Source organism: Strix aluco, chromosome 12 (assembly GCF_031877795.1).
Source record: "Strix aluco isolate bStrAlu1 chromosome 12, bStrAlu1.hap1, whole genome shotgun sequence".
NCBI lineage: Eukaryota > Metazoa > Chordata > Aves > Strigiformes > Strigidae > Strix > Strix aluco.
In genome coordinates this window covers 26,283,845-26,300,520 of record NC_133942.1, presented here as the reverse complement: position 1 = coordinate 26,300,520, position 16,676 = coordinate 26,283,845, and the positions used below count along the sequence as shown (strand labels likewise).

At 39.0% G+C, this 16,676-nt stretch overlaps 1 protein-coding gene and 1 long non-coding RNA gene across 16 annotated transcripts in view; one reads left to right on the top strand and one right to left on the bottom strand.

Annotated features, from left to right (window-relative positions):
* LOC141928890 (uncharacterized) overlaps positions 1 to 1,445 on the bottom strand; it is a 30,799-nt gene extending 29,354 nt beyond the window's left edge. The window contains exon 1 of the long non-coding RNA XR_012624897.1: positions 1,283 to 1,445. This is a non-coding gene — a long non-coding RNA (uncharacterized LOC141928890). The remainder of the gene's footprint in view (positions 1 to 1,282) is intronic.
* Positions 1,446 to 1,581: 136 nt separating this feature from the next.
* ZNF280D (zinc finger protein 280D) overlaps positions 1,582 to 16,676 on the top strand; it is a 54,023-nt gene continuing 38,928 nt past the window's right edge. For 11 of the 15 annotated variants that reach the window (XR_012624908.1, XR_012624909.1, XR_012624910.1 and 8 more), the window contains exons 1-5: positions 1,582 to 1,762; positions 7,001 to 7,146; positions 10,940 to 11,005; positions 11,113 to 11,483; positions 15,873 to 15,990. Coding sequence is in view for 12 of the 15 variants with exons in the window: in XM_074837820.1 (XP_074693921.1) it covers positions 7,008 to 7,146; positions 10,940 to 11,005; positions 11,113 to 11,483; positions 15,873 to 15,990 (694 nt within the window). In the remaining 3 variants the exon portion in view is untranslated. Of the gene's footprint in view, positions 1,763 to 7,000; positions 7,147 to 7,241; positions 7,851 to 10,939; positions 11,027 to 11,087; positions 11,484 to 15,872; positions 15,991 to 16,676 lie in introns of those variants that run through there. The other 4 variants (XM_074837814.1, XM_074837816.1, XM_074837811.1 and 1 more) reach the window with 4 other exon arrangements.

Genomic DNA, 16,676 nt, shown 5'->3' with positions numbered 1-16,676 from the left:
CAAATTACTGGACTATACCTCTCCCTTCCCAGTCACTTCTGTCTAAAATGAGTTCCCTCTCTAGTTCCCATTCTTCTTCTCTGTTTTCTGCCAAATATAAAGAATATTTCTTTCTTTTTTCCTTCTACTTGGCAGAATGGCATAGTTTAATAATGGCTTAATTACTAAACTGTAATAACCAAATGATTTAATGGCATAATCACTAAGCAGTAATTATTTAATTACTAATGTTGTTTATTTTTTTTTTCATTTCTCTGAGGTTCCAAAGTACTTTGGAAGCATCTCAAGGCTAAAGATAATAGTGAAAATTAACAGTGTATTTTCCAGACTAAACACAGTAGTCAGATCTTTAGAGCTTAAGTTCATAAGGAGGACACTTCACTTTTCTCTGAAAAATACCTACATTTGAGGGAGAATTTATACTAAATAAATTGAGGATGTCTGAAGGCAGTTATGGCAGATGTCACCAACAGTAAGTTGTGATTAGTATGGGCTGAAAAAGTTGAGATAGTTTACATCTGGTTAAGTACTCTCCTATTACTAATCTTCAAAATTCACCAGAAGTATTTTCGTATTTTACTAAAGGAAGAATCACACTTTCTTTAAGAAAATAGGGTAGAATGGACAGCAAAACTGATGTAAAAATCTACTCAGGAGCATTCTTAGATGTTGGCCTGGGTGAGAGAGCACTATAGGCAAAAAAGCATGGGAAAACCTTGAATTTCTTCATTGCTTTTTGATTCAGAGATTTTCATATGCGAATTCTGAGATGAGTGAAAATGCAATTCTGCAGTACTGTGCTCCAAGACTGCTTTCTCTAGTGACCATGGTTTCACTGCCCCATTAAGGCCTTGTCTAGCAGTTCTGTGATGTCCCACTGGAAGTAATGGGAATGTTTTATTCAGTAAAGGTTTGGAACAGTTGATATTTACTTATATAACCCACTGGGTAAATGGCTATGAAAAATCACAATGAAAACACAAGCATACAGTGAACCTCCCGTCTCAACAGTGTTGTTTAGTGTCTTATGCTCCACTGATTCCAGCAACACACTTGGACTTGTATTCGCAGGGGTTTTGTATTCAATGTTAGCTCTGGGTACAGCTTTCCCTAGCTTTTGTTTGGCCGCTCGGCTGTGTGGAGTTATACCGGTGCTTGTGACGGACAGTGACGCAAGGGAAAGGCCTGACCGCCCACCAGGGCCTACCGAGGGCCGCGCCCGCCGTCCCTCAGGCAGCCCCGACAGCTGCGCTCACTCGCGGAGCAAGCGCGGCCTACTTACGGGGCAGCGCTGAGGTCAAAACTGATCGCGAGTCGTCTCCCCGCCGCGGGGCCCGCCGTGGATCTGCCCGCGTGGCGGCGGGCCCTGTCAGCCCTCGCCGAGGCGGCGGCGGGCGGGCGGGCAGGCGGCGGCCGAGGGGGCGCCAGCAGGCCCGGGCGCGCCAGGCCGCAGCCGCCCGCGGGGTGTGAGGCCCGGCACATGGCGCGTGGCCCCGCCCCCGCGCGGCCCCGGCCCGGCCCCGCCCCGCGGCTGCCGGAAAGCGGCGGCGCTGTGGGGCTGCCCCGCGCTCTACCCGTCAGGCAGCGCGCCGCGCCGCCACCCCGCTGCCTCCCGCCCGCCCTCGCTCCCCGGCGGCGGCTGAGGTGGGGCGCCGCGGTTCGGCGATGTGAGGTGCCTCCGCCAGCGCAGCTGCCTCCCATCCCCCCGCCAGGAGGAAGGCAGCGCGGCGGCCTGCCGCGGCCTCTCCGGACGCGCAGCACGGTAAGCCAGCCCGGTCCTTCCCCTCGGCCCTGCCTGCCGGGGCGGCCTGCTGTCTCCCCGGGCGGAGGCAGCCGCCGCTCGGCCGCGGGCGGGCCGCGGGGGGATTGTCGCCTGCGAGACCGACGCCATCTTAGGTCGGAGCGCGGCCTTGCACCCCCCCCTCGCGTCTGTGGAGCGGGGGCCCCAGGCCATGAGGGCTTCCGCGGGCCGCCCGCGGGGCCCAGCCGGGAGCTGGGGGTGGGAGCGGGGGGGTTTGTCCGCAGGGGCGTCCCGGGGAGGGCTGGCTCTTCCCTGCCTCCACCGATCAGGGGCCGGCCGTGGCCAGGGCCCCCGGCCATTGGCAGCGGATGCCGGGCTTGCCGCCGGGCCTCCTCCCCTCCCGCCGCGGCCGTGGCATGCGGGCCTCGTCCAAACCCCAACTTGCAGCCTCCGTCGAGTCCTTGCGGTCAGCCGGCGGCGGGGAGGCGGGACGCAGGGCGGTCAGGCTGCGCCAGAGGCGGCGGCGCCAGGGGCGCTGCGGGCGGAGCGGCAGCTGCTCGGCTGCCCTCGGGGACTTGGCTCCTTCTCCCGGCCTCGCACCCATCGCAGCTCGGGGGTGTGAACTTCTGACTGGCTTGCAAAGGCAACATTGCCCTTCCCTAGGCGGAGCTTATACCATCTCATGGCAGAGAGGGTAGTGTTGGCTGTTCAGGTTGGGATTTGAGGGAAGTTTGTTTATCCTTTGGCTTTTTAAAACTTTTAGGTTCAGTTTCAGCTTGGTCATCGTTTCTTTGCTGCTGAAACAAATGCAGCACTCAAAAATACAATTGCTCACAGTTCAGATGAAACTGTGGATTGCACACTAATCTACAACGAACACGATGCAAAGTTATGTGTCTGTATGGGAAGTCGTCTGAAAAATACAATGTGGGTGCTCACTGTGTGATCTGTGTTGCAAATAATCTAAGTTCTTTGTTCTTTTGAAATGCAGCTATTAAGCTGGAGGAAAAAAATGTTTGACTAATTCAGTGATAATACTATTAGGGAAAGATGACAAACAAGGCTAGTCTGAGAACTTTCTGGTTAATGTAGAGGAAGGAGGGTTACCCTATGGCACAGATGGCTCCACATTGTAGTAATGTAGATGTCCTCACTCTTTAAGCTCACACCAATTTCATACTGGTGGGTTGGTTTCAGTTACTTTAAGCCAAACCAAAGAAGTATTGAGTATTGGAAACCTCACTTGAACTTAAAAGGGAACAGGTGAATTGCATCTAAGGTAACAAATGGGTTTTCAGTAACTCTGAATCTTACTGCAGCTGTATTTACCATGGTTTTCTACAGTATTGATTTCTGTGCATCTTTAAGGTGCACTTTTCAACTTACTTTCTGCTGTTTTCACTACAGCTGTTACACTTTCGTTACATTTACTAATGTTTGTATAATTTTTGCTGTTTCTATGTGAGTGCTTTTAAATCCTAACAGTAAAAAAAGCAGGTTATAAATACAACAGGCTTTTAATAGTTAGGCATCTTTAAACATAATTGCCATGATAAGAAAGTAGTGCTTTTAAAGCACTTATTTCATCAGAAGCTTATTGCTCTTTTGTGCAATGAGTTCAATTTTCTTTTCTGTTTTATATCAGGTTTTTAGTTCATTGCTTGTCTAGTAACTATAATTATGTTCCATGGACTTGTGCTTTTGCAGGTTGTTGATTATGTGTGCCTGCCTAATAAACTTTAGTGATTAGCCTTAGTTTTTGCTGGGCAGTTGACTTTGAAAGCAATATCCTAATATAGTCTAATAATTTTTTCTTAAATGTTTTAAAGAACTTGTTGACACTTTTTAGCCTAGAATAATGGTTTAAACACTTTTTTTATTATACACATACAGCATTTCATTAGAGTTTTGGACCTCTCAGATCCAGGCACTATGTTTAAGGAGATGTCTATCAATATGTATATATGTTTATACATATTTAAAAATGAGGAAAATAAAGTTTATTGCCAATAGGTTTCCCTTTCTTATACTGATGTCTGCACCTCCACTGGGAAATGTTTGGGGAGAGTGGGGGAAGAATTCTCTATTGGTTTTGGCTTTGAGAGCAACCACTAGCAGGATTCCTGGAATGCATTTTCTATGCTAATGTAGTTAAAGAAGCTGAAAACTTAGAAGCTAGTTGTATTGTAAAAATGGATGTGGATGTTTCCTTAGACAATGGAGACCATTTGAGCAGTTCCTGTATGCCTCCTGTAATCAAATCCATTCCCCCTTACTGCAGCTCTGATTGCTCAGGTCACAGATTTTTTTTTGACCTCCCAGTTGTGCCAGTAAAACTGTTAGTGGGCCAGGTTATTTTTAACCTGCGCTGGTTCACGTCATAGTCCCATGAAAAGTTGTACTAGCACAACTGAGGGAGCAGTGCAGGAGCAGGATGGGAATTCATTAGGCTGGCTTTGTCACCAGGAAAAAAAGTCAGTGAAAGCTTGCCTTAAAATCATAGCATTTAACTTAAAAAATTAGATTAAAAGATCTGAAATAATCTTGATATTTGCCTTTTAAAAGCTGTCGTATGTTTTGAGCCACCTTTAGAGAATACCTTAACATGTACCTCCTGATTCATGAAATGGAACACCCATAGAGATGACACCAGTTGGTGTAACTTTCTAAAAGTCCATGCCGATGTTACCAAATTACTATTAACTGTATAAAACAAAGATCAGCTGCATTATAGTGTAGCAGAGGTTATCACATGTATCTTATTAGAATTCTACTAACATATAGATTGTACCTATTTTATGTTTTTAATATAAATTACATATGCTCACATTTGCATTCACTGAGCACATTCTATAATTGATTACTTTTTTCCCCTGCGGTCAAATAAAACTTGTGTTTTTTTAATAAAAAGACTACAACTCATATTTACCTTGTCAGTTCCATGAAAAAAGTCTCTGAAAATAGTCTTTCATTGTGCCTTAAAGTCTAATAAACTTTGTCTCTGTGTTAGTAAAGAAAAAACATTCTCAAGAATGTCCTTCTGCAGAGGAGAGTCAGGTTTGATTCACTTTGCAAGGTGTGGCACACAGCCCCTGTTGTCTGTTGTCAAGTGGAAATTGGCTTCATACTCTTCCTCTTTTCCTGCGACAACAATCTAGTTTAGTGTCTTATTCTCTTCTTTCCTAGCACTATGTTTAACTTCAGCACCCTAAGCTGATGAAGGAAGGAAGGAGTATAGCTTTGCTACTTTATATAATCCCCAAGATTTAGTATTGTAACACCACCAGCCCCGTTCTTATGCACTTTAATGCAAGTAGGGGCATGATTCTGTCTGCTCCCCTGTGATAAGCTATTACGGGCTAATTATTTCTACAGTCCCATCACCAAATCTAGCACCTTATTACTCCTACCTGAAATTGTCTTCTCTTATTAGATATTAGACAGGTTTTCACTGTGTCTGTGCTGAAGTCTTCTGTTTCAAACACTGTTGATAGATAATGAAGGGTATTCTTAGTCTTGGGTAATCATACTTTCAAAAGAGAAACTTGACCTAATGCTTAATATATATGTTATTCTGGAAATATTTTTGGAAAGGAGAAAACCATGGGAAATTTTACAGAAAAATGTGTTGAATAAACACCCTCTGCATCTTACAAGATAAATAATTTAGTTTAAGAAATACCAGTTTATGATTATGAATGTAATATTGATTTTGTCACCTCGTGTATAACGTTTGTTATTCTTTCATGACATAACCGTAGACATTAGTGCTTGTCTGATGCTCTGGCTATTATGTTTAGGGAGTTAAACTGTCAGAGAACTATCACTGCATAATAGTGGAAAGTCAAAGTTTGCTTTGTCAGGTACGTGCTGCATCAATGCAAGAATGAGAAAAATATTGGTAATGTTTTTTATTAGCAGTAGCCTGGAAATATTCTTATATTGATTGTGGCCTTCATGAAAGGAACTGTTGCTCGGATATTCTTTGCTTTTTGTCAGAGCAGTCCAATGATGAATTCAATTTCATGTGCTGAACTGCTCATTAATTTCAAGGAATCCTTATATTGGCTGTAGTTACTATTGGGTTCCTCATGCAAAACTGTATTGTTTTCCCCTCTGATTTATGAAAAGATGGAGACGTGGAATTTTGTGAAGCTCCGTGTCTTAGACAAAGCAAACACCATTGTATTGAGGTCCTGATCTCGGTTATTGCTGAGACAGCCTGTGGCTTTATGAAATTACTGGTCTTATTACAAATTAGATTATTGGTAGCGTGTGTAAAGAAGTATAAAAGTTTCTTATTTCCTGTATTGTTCAGAAATACTTTCAAGATTATGCGAGAGGATGTGAAAAGAGAGAAGAAAACTTAATTGGCCATCACTGTTTATTTAAAAAACAAATAAACCCAGTTGTGATTAGAGGTCCTGATGTTAATTTGATTAGTTCCAGAAGCTACATATTTTCATTACTATTTCCATACATTACTTTTTTTCTTACTGCAAGAACAAGTCTCCAGGCATGAGAGACTCAGTCTAATGAGATCAATGCAAAATTTTTATCAAGTTCTAACTGATAATGCAAACACCGTGCAAAGTGTTGTGGGTTTTTTGTTTAAGTTTTTTTTTTTTGTAGGTGATTAGTTTGGTTTTTTTGTGGGGGTTTGGGTGAATTTTTGTTTGGTTTTTGTTGTGTTTTAAAGAAGCCCTGGCAAAATATTTCAAAATTTATGGGGCTGTGGTAGGTTGTGAGCTTGGGGCGTTGGGTTGGGTTTTTTTAGATGCAAAGAGAATGAAGCTGTAATTAGTGGTTCAGTAACTCAGTTGTGCCAGGTATATTACATGCTTCATAGTAGGGTCTTCAGATTTCTTGTGAATCACTTAGCTGGAATAGGAGTATTTTTTAAAAAGATAACTTTTGCTGTGGTGTCAGAGGCTTCCTCTAATAGTTAACTTGTGTATTATACAAAAATAGTTTAAATGTATATGGAGGATATCTGGTCTTTTTTCATCTTTAATAGCAAAGATGAGAATTCAAGTAATGATCAGAAAGTTGATGTGGTGTCTTGAAGATCTATGTCAGATCTTTGAAGATCTTCTATATTAGATCACGTTCAACCTGTGTGGAACATGGGTAGGGGGGAGGGAAAACCATTTTATGGCTATTATTGACAAATGCAGTAATCTTTACTGAACAGTGAAACATTTGTTCTGTGGAAGTACTGAATGTTTTGATATGTGTGTCTTGTTTTTTACTGTCTAGTCTCAAGATGGCAGAATTATTTATGGAATGTGAAGAAGAGGAGCTAGAACCATGGCAAAAGAGAGTGAAAGAAGTGGAGGAGGATGATGATGATGATGAGCCAATCTTTGTTGGGGAAATCTCAGGCTCGAAGCCAGCTAGTACATGTAAGATAACATTTTCCATAACTTAAAACAGATACTTGAAGGTGTAAAACTTGAAACTTACTTTGAAAATACAGAATTTTTAACAGTAAAATTTAAGAAATTCTACATCTTAAAGCCGTTGTGTAGGTCGCTGTCATACTGAAAATTGGAATCCATAAGAAATTCTGTCCTAAAACCCAGGTTATGCACAGCTCTGTCTACCTCTAACCTTTAATCTCTGAAGTCAAAACAAGGGTGTTTGAAGGTTTTAGCATTTTAGCATATATCCACTATATACAATGCTGAAACCATGCATGCAGGTGCTCTCAATATAGTTGATATTTAGTTAGATACTTTGAAGTGTCTCCCTACTGAATGAATGTGCATGAATTTAAGTCTTCATGTTACAGTCCCTCTTTTTTTCTCCACCCCACATCTCATGTTGGTGGACAGTCTGAATGGGTGGACATCAGTCTGACAAAACCAAAGTAACTGTCTTAAGTGTCTATAATAAAAGCACAATCAGGAAAAGTGATTAATGTGGAAATCGTAGAATCTGCTCTGTTAAGTAAGAGACTTATTAATTCATTCATCCCCTGTAAAATAAAGAGTTTTTTTCATGAAGTTCTGTAGTTTTCTCCTAGTGCAGGGAGTGAGGTTAGGTGGTTGTGATGACAGCAGATGTGTCAGGATTCCATGTTTGTCCTGTCCTTGGGCTTTGGCAGGTAAGTAAAGGAGAAAATTATTTTTGTTACATAAACTCATTCTAGTAATGGAACTTCTTGATTTCTGTGTGTGGCCATCTTGTAGTCAATTGTTAAGAGGTTTGACCTAGGGTTTCTCTAGCTATCGAATACCAAGACTTTGCCTGGTGAGGTTTACTGCTTTCAGTTTCTGCCTCATCTCTGCTATGCTTGTATCCAAGATTTCCAGTCATTTTCTCAAGGTTGTAGTTTGCAGTGAAGGATCTCAAGACAAAATCTTAAACTAGGCTCTCTGTTATACTCTGCTGTGTGGACTTTGGAGCTTTTATTAGCTGTACAGTCATTTTAGTTCACAATACTTTCATCTTGCATCTGAACTCAATTTTACTTTATTACTTACTACTTACACTAGCTTAAAGTGGAAGATTGTTTTAAATATTAAAGAAATACTGAAGCTGATGTTAAAGTTCTATCACCTGAAAATAATTCTTAAGGGTTAATCTTCTTGAATATTTAAAAAATATTCTAGATCCTCTTGAAAGTTTGAAGAGTATTTTAAAATTACTCTAAGAAATTTTCTGCAGTTACAAACTTCTAGAAGGACTGAAAAATACCCTTACTGTTTTCTGGAAGGTCCAGAGACCTCTGGATTGCTGTTGGTCATTGGCAGTAGGTCATGGCATAGAACAACTATTAAGGCACTAGACATTCGTTGGAACAACAAATATGCCGAGTTTCATTGCAGTCATAGTCTCAAGATTTTTTTGTAGTCATAAAGGATAGAAATAGTTCAGGTGAAAGCTATAATTTTGATATGATTCAGCAACTTCAAGAACTTGGTAAAAGAGACTTTAAATGTATGCATCTTATTCTAGTGCTGTCCATACTTGGTCCTGACACAAGTAAAATCACTTATGGTATAACTTACTACTTTATCTCTTTTCCTTCCCTTTCCTCAACTTTTCTCTTTGTAATCTTCTACTTCACTATCAAAAACAGCTATGGAAGAATGACCTCAGTTCTTCTCTGGCTTGTAAGTAGTACTACCTGGCAGTAGTCAGGCTTCAGTTTGTTATTGGTGATAGGCAAGACACAGTGAACTCAACTTTGCTTATCACTGTTTAGTTTTTACCTGAGAAAATTCCTGTCTGATCAGATGAAAAATTAGATGACAAATGAAGACTTACATGTAGTTATTAATTCTTCTGAAAGATATATTTTCTGCAATACATAGCAATTTGTTTTAACCTTTTCCTGACAATGCAATTATCAGTTTTTATACAGACTGGTGTGGAAAACTCAAAGGAAATAGTTAAAAAACCAAAACATTTGACCTGCTGGCAAAGTGTCTTATATAATAAAGTGCATCTTCTGATGTATTGAAGGATTAGTCTGACTGGAATGAAAAGTAATTCACACTTTGTTCCCTTTACCATTTCCTACAACTGCTCATTTTTCCTACAGTTACTGCTCATTTTCTTGCTTCCTTTTTCATAATTATACAAACCTGTAACTTGTTGCTACTTTAAAATGTTGTTCTGCATGTTAACTTTCTTATACTTAAGTGCTGTTTTACCTAATAGGACAAGTAACACTTGCATGGGGGAGAGGAAAGGGCACATCAAGTCTGTGATGAATCGATTGAGTCCTGTAAATTGTAAATCTAGGTTATAATGTCAAATCTCTGACTTCCTGAAATGTTCTTTCCAAAACCAGTAACATCTACCTTTGGATTTTAGGATGTGAATTATATGCGCATCAGACTGTCTGAAGCTGATTATGCTTTGTGAGACATAATTTAGAATAGCTTTTTTTTGTAGGTAGATGAAGGCGGCTTTAGTTTCATTTTGCTCTAGAATTCTAATGTGAGGTATAGATTTATTAACAAACACAAAAAAGTATGTGTTCAACTAAATCCTGAAGTTAATCCTTCCTCATAGTTAGTGTTGTGTTGAAGTAAAAATAAATAGTATTACTATTACAGGACAGAATTTTGTCATACCTTAAAAAATGCAAACCTGTTTGGATCTGTTGGTTGCAGCTGCTTTTTTATTAGTGTGATCTAAATGCAGGTGACAGGTTGAAAGCTGTGATCTTCTGAGCTCTACTGCTGTTAGATTTATTTATCAACCCAGGTAGTGTATGCTAATGAGCCATTGCTGGTGGAAACAGCCTTAAGGTTGTTAAACACATTGTGTAGATACTCTTAAGATCTACTGTTTGAGATCCTGCTGTAATTTGACCCTGGTTTGAGAAGGTACTTTAAACCTTCTTGATTAGGTATTGGAGGATCAATCTCATCTCATATGCATATTTTCACATGTCAGAGCAAGAAACTTGACAGTAATACTAATGGAATTGAGAACCTGGCAGTAGAAAAATATTTTGATTTGATGAATATTTTTGTAACATTCTGGAATGATCAGAAATGCAAGACTAAGGCGTAAAAAGCTGGGGAATATTTGTGGCATTAATTAGAGAGTAAACATCAAATCTAAGAAATTCCTTGTGTTGCTGATGAGCTAGAACTCTAGTCATAGACTACCATGTAGGATATGTAAGAAGATCAGTCTTCTTGTGATGCAGTTCCAACATAACTCCTTTGATTGCTGGTGTGTTGACTTTTCTTTCACGTTGAAAAACTGAGATCATGAAGTCTAAAACCAAGTTTGTAAGTGCTGTATTTTCCTGTAATATGCAAGTAAATTGTCTGGTTACTGGCTTAGAGAAAATGCTTCCCTTAGTGTAGAGCAGTTCTAGTATTTGGGGAACTTATTATTTTTATGAAAACCAGAAGTGAATAAATGCATTATAATCAGCAAAGCTAAATATTTATGAAATGTTCTTCTTTTTGTTTGCACTTCTTCGTGTGTTAATCTATCTCCAAGAAAATAAAAACTGAGATTAGCTTGACCTAAGAGAAAAGGAGTAGAAGAACATATCTTAATTTGTACAAATGACACTTTGTTTTGCCAGGTATTTATTTTAGAAATAATATTCTAAGTCAAATTCTGATTGGCTTAATTAGTGGGTATGAATGCTCATTTTGATTTGAAAATCAATTAAGCTATTAATTTAACTGCAATTAAGATAAATGTAACTTTTGACAGATATATTGAACAGAGTCAACCTCAGCTCATCACGAAGGGGGATACAGAATGGTGCACCCAGTAGAGGTACTTTATTGTCCTAATATGGTAATTAAAAACAAAAAATCCACAACACTTATGAAACATTTGACTGCAAAATTATATAAAGATAACTTTGGAATCCTTTGCAACAGGTACAGTTACTACATTCAAGCCTGACAGTCACCATTATGCGACACCTGCCTCCAGTCCCAGTGCCATGCCTGTTTCATCAGTCTTTCAGTCTGTATCTAGACCTACAACTAGCTCTGTAGCAGTTCAGCCATTGTCTATACCAGTGAATGTTTCAGGAACTTCACAAACACTGCAGAGACCACTTGCTGGATCTTTATCAACACAGCAGATGCCTGGGTCAAGTTCTGGAGTATCACAGCCTGTTAGCAGACCTGTAACGGTTCCGGTGACAACACAGCCAGTATCACGAAATGCTGCGGTTCCTGCAGTGGCTCAACCTGTATCCAGGCCAGTGACTACTGTAACAGCACAGCCTGTAATACTCAACCAGGTAAATTTTTATTCCCTTAAACTGTAAAATACTCACTTACAATTACTTTTGAATACATTAACGAATAACATACTGACTCAGTCTAGTAATTTGAAGACCTGGCCTAGATTATAGACTGTCATTATATAAGATGTAAAGATTCTAGGACTATAACCTTGCACTGGTGGATTAAAATATATATTTGAAAATGCTGATTTGCAAGAGTCAAAGATGATAGCTTTAGCAACAGTGGCATTACATTAAATGAAAGTCTTGGGCATAAGAGAAATTGGTAGTGTTTAGGTTATTTTGTTTTACGTTGTGTGGAGAAATGGTAGAAATTCTCATTCTCTAAATTTTGCAGATTTCTCTGCTCAGAGACGGATCCTCCGTATTGATAAATTAATTTCATTTTTAAATAGCTTGCATTTGGTGTTTAACTGGTTTTCCCACCTGATTTTTACAGTGCCTATCTTGGGGTCTTTGCTTCTAAAGAGAATGCTGTAGTCGTAGCTCCTATGGGTTTTTTGCTTTTTGGTTCAAGTGACAGTTGACTTCAGTTAAGTTTTATAATCGTACTTTGCCAAAATCTGCAGGTTGTTGTTCTTCCGACAGAGTAGAGAGCTCTTCATTTTTTTTAAGTTATCCTAAATGTAACATCCTATTCTTTGGATGTTAAGAAAATCTTGAATATTTTTAGGAAGATTTTTCTGGGGTTTTTCCTTGCTTAAGACATGCTGAAAGTGAATCTGCCATCTCTTTAACTTTTCTAGATTCAGAATTGTATTTCCAATTTCAGCCTTATCTAGAATAATTTGTCGTCTTGTTTTTGTATTGTTACTGTCACTTGATTATGTTACACCTTTTCATGGAGAAAGAGGCTTGTTTGGTGTGCTTTTTCTTTTTTAGAGAGATACTATAGATCAGCTTCTTGAGCAAAGTTCTGTGATATTTAACATCACTCCTGCCACATTGTCGTTTGCTGTTCTTGGTGTCATATGCATACTGCTTGTATTTTGGTTCATGTCCTTGGTTTGAATTGTCTTAATTCAAGAGCCCCTTAGATTTTTTTGGATTTTTTTTAAACCCCCTTTACCTAGTCTTTATTTCACTTGGGGCCACTGTTTTATGTTGATGATTTTCTGCCTTGGGCTTTCTGTGACATTTTTGTTCACACATTTTCTGTTTCTTCCCAACTTGATTCTTCCTAAATGGCAAGGGCTTCAAATAAGTTTTTCTGGGAAGTGTTTGATGTTTGGATCTTCAGCTTCCAGATGTTGAAACTTACCTTTGAAATGAAAATATCATGATGTGAAGATGACTGAGATCACTGTGAGATGACCAGACACTGTGGCAGGGCCCATTTTTAGCTGAACATCCCTCGGAGTGCCGTTGTGTTCTTAATATGGTGCAATATTTTTTAATCTCAGCATATCAAAGTTTTTTTCTGTGGGAACTGATTGCTTTTGATCACCAACTGGGTTGAAACACATTTTTTCAATTTCATAACATGTAGGTCTGTAATTTACCTTTTGTCAATGTTTGGTGTTCCATTTTTATCACTGAAATACCCCTTTCCAATCGCAGGCTTGATTCACTGACTTGCTGTAAAAGTCTAGTTTTTGTGTTGTTACCGCACTATGTTAATGCAGTTCCAGAAATTGAGTTGAATTTGGCTTCAGTTGTACTGTTTACAGCAATTCTAATTAAGTCAGGGCTACAGCTGTTGCATATGACAGCATAGAGCTCTTGAAGAAAAATCAGTTGTCAGCGGTAAAGATTTTCTATAATTCAGTGCTCAGAGTGCTCTCCAATAAGCCCCAGCCAGTTCTGTCCATATCTTTGCCCTACTTAGTAGGCACTTTCCTTAGCCTGAGTGTGATTCAGGTTCCAGTTGTTCATAGTTAATTTTGGGAGAGCAAAGGTCTGATACCATGCATTGTAATTTTTCTGTGTAGATTTGGTTACCAATTATCATCTTGGTTTCCACAGTTAGGAAATTTAGGATGCACAGTATGAACCCAGTATTTTCACTAGTCTCTTGGAAAACTAAGAGTGGTGGTGGATTATTTTTCTTCACTTGAGCTGTAGGAACTTAATTTATAAAGGTGTTGGGTTTTGCCTTTCTGTGTGTGGGAGCACCTGTACATGTTTGATATTTTTTCGTTGATGTAGTCAAACTTATGTTTTTTTCTTTAAAAAGTTTTTGCTTTCTAAAGCTTGGGAAGATACTGGTTTTTTTCTGTATGTAAAATGACAGAGCCAAATTACATGAAAAGACTAAGCAGAAAAGTACATTTTGAAAAATATGAGACTTTGAGTTTCCAGGATGTCTGTTTTTACTTTTTGCTTGCTAGATATGTTTAGTATATACTAGGGAGATGTACACATGCCATCAAAATACCCAGGCTATTGTTTTGAAGAAAGCTAAAATGTTGGTAGCATGTAAAAACAAAGCACAGAGTAGTAAGAAGCAGATATTGTGTGTAGTTATAGTATTTATTGGTCATATTTCAAATGTAGGTGGTGTGCGTAGTCATTCACACAAAGAGCATACCACAGGCTTCCCATCTAAGCACTAGTTGTGTGTGAAAGTGGGGTTTGCAGGCTAAGCTGCTTTGCTTGTAACTTCACTGGCTAGTCTGAAGCCCTTGCAGCTACCATAACACCTGCTCTGTGGTGACTGCAGCTCATGTAGCTGTTACAACAAATAGAGCAGAGAAATTTAGTAACTATTTCCACAACTACTCTTGAACATTTCTGTTTAATTTAGTTAGATTGGGTTAGGTCACCCACCGGAAGAAAGAATGGTTCTTCATTATCATTAAGACCCTGCTGCGGGGTCTTCATAGATGTGTACAACAAAAAGGCAGGATGGGGAGAAGTGTCGTCTTTTTCATTCAAATCTTTTCTGGTACTTAGGAGTCCTAAAATAGATTATTATACCTGTATGTGTACTTGTTTACTTCTTTACACTTCTTTCCCTCAAGTTTAGTCAACATGGTGGTAGTTAAAAATGTGGTAACTTCCACAGGGTTATTTTCAAATAAGTAGCACAATTGTGAATGGGAAGCATTTTGTGAGATTGATCTTTACAGCAGAAAGTATTTTGGCCTTTTTTTCATGGATGCACTGATGACAAAAGTCTGTGTATGTGTATTGGGCAGGTTTTTCAACTTTTTTTTTTAGGATAATGGAGCTACTTTTGCCAAGTTTTTCGTTTCACAGTACAGCTTGAAGTGTAACTGAATTATTTCAGAGTAGAAAGATCGAGTGGCGGTGTTTTGCCATTCATACCTTAATATTGAAATTAAACCTAACTCTATCATAAGGGGTTTTTTTAACTCCTTATTGCTATTGCTGAAAATATTTAACGTTTCAGATTGTTTGCATTAGGATGAATGGCCTGTTAAGATGTGAGCAGTGTTGATGAATCTTGGAAAGTGTGTTTCTTCTACCTTGCCCCCAACCTTGAATATCTATCTGCACAGAGAACTAAATTTCATGTTTCTTTTCCCTCCAAATGTTTCCTATTGAGCGGTCAGTGAAGGTGTTTAGTTTTAAGAGTTTTCAGTGTTGGAGCCAAGAAATGTAGACTACTTAATTTTTTAGATTAAATGTAGTACTAAAGGGCAAACCTTTTATACTGAAGGGTAAGAGGATACCTGTACTTGGAGATGCTCAAAACTTAATGTAACAGGGTGCTAAGAAACATGAATCAACTGTTAGGTTAGCTGTGCTTTGAAAAGAAGATTTGATTATATTATTTCCAGAAGTCCTTATGAAATTACATAAAAGGAAAAAAAAAAAACCCTTAGTGATACCATGAGTGCCATTCCCAGTCAACATGCTGTAGATAGACTTTTACTTTCATTAAAGCTTGACCACTTGGTAGAGTTTGATAGTATCATCTTGCTTTCAGAAGCTTCTGCTTGCTGCAAGTTTCTGCTACTTTTGAGTTCTGTTTTCTGATCTTTTAAAATGCAGCTAGCTTATGCAAGAGTAACAGGCAAATGCCCGAGTTTGAGTTGAAGGAAGAAAGTATTAAGAGTTTTTTGAAAACCAATTCGAGTATAACTTCAAACATGATCAGACTTTGAACAAAAGCAGTTACAATTAGCAATTCAAACAGTTTGGTAATACTTCATAAAATGGACTTTCCCAGGTCTTATGGTTGTTTTTACTATTCTGATACACAGCTATGAATAAATTAACCACTGATGAGAGTTGCAAACTTATTAAAATGTCAAAAGAAGCTATTTTGGGGAGATTGTAATTAACTTGATTTATAGCTGAGTACTTATAAGTACTTTTAAGCAATCATATGTTTTTAAAATAAACCCTTTGAAGCCTGCAATTAAAAAATATTAAACCTCAAATTTCTTTTCCCTCTTGAAAATATCTTACTAGGATTATATTATGGATTCTCCACCAGCTGCACCAGATAATACATCTGGTATACTGTTTGGTGTGCGACAGAACTCGGGAGTTCCACAGTACCAGACTGGGCCAGCAGTGAATGTAACAGGTGGGTATAACTGTAGTAGTTGATAAGAGGAAGAAACAGCCTAATGTCATTTAACTGTAGTGCAGATCTTTGGGTTATAACTTTAAATAGGATTTCTAGAGCATAGTATAGCTACTTTTTTCTTCCCCCGTACATAAAACTGTATAATGTTTAATGAAATAAACTTCGGAGCCTTGTGTTGTCAGACTCTGCTTTTCAGTGCGTTAGACTTGATTGCAGTATCAACTGATGTTGTCTTACAATGCTCGTCTAGATGGGAAAAAGTATTGCCAGATCCATCGTTATTTTTTTGACAGATAAAGGCTCATTTTCGGTATATCCAGCACTCTTTGACTAGCATGAATAGGAATGGCTGTAAGCAAGAGGGGCTGTGAACAGTACCAGAAGAACTTTGAGTCTGCTGAGTACATTCCCTGTGATGATGATCTTGGTTTCCTGACTGCTGTGTATAGGACTTGGAGTAGATGGGTTCAAAAGGATCCTGTCTGAAAAGGAGGGGAAGGGAAAGAATATGTAGTTTGACAACCCAAACATAATTTTTTTTTTCAGCTAGCTAAATTGTGTTTCAGCAGAAACTATTTAACCTACTCAAACAAAAAAGTGCCTTTTTATGTCATGGCAGGTGAAGTAGATTTGAAGCATGCAGTGTATTCAGTCTTAAACAGACTACAACTTGCAACTTTCCT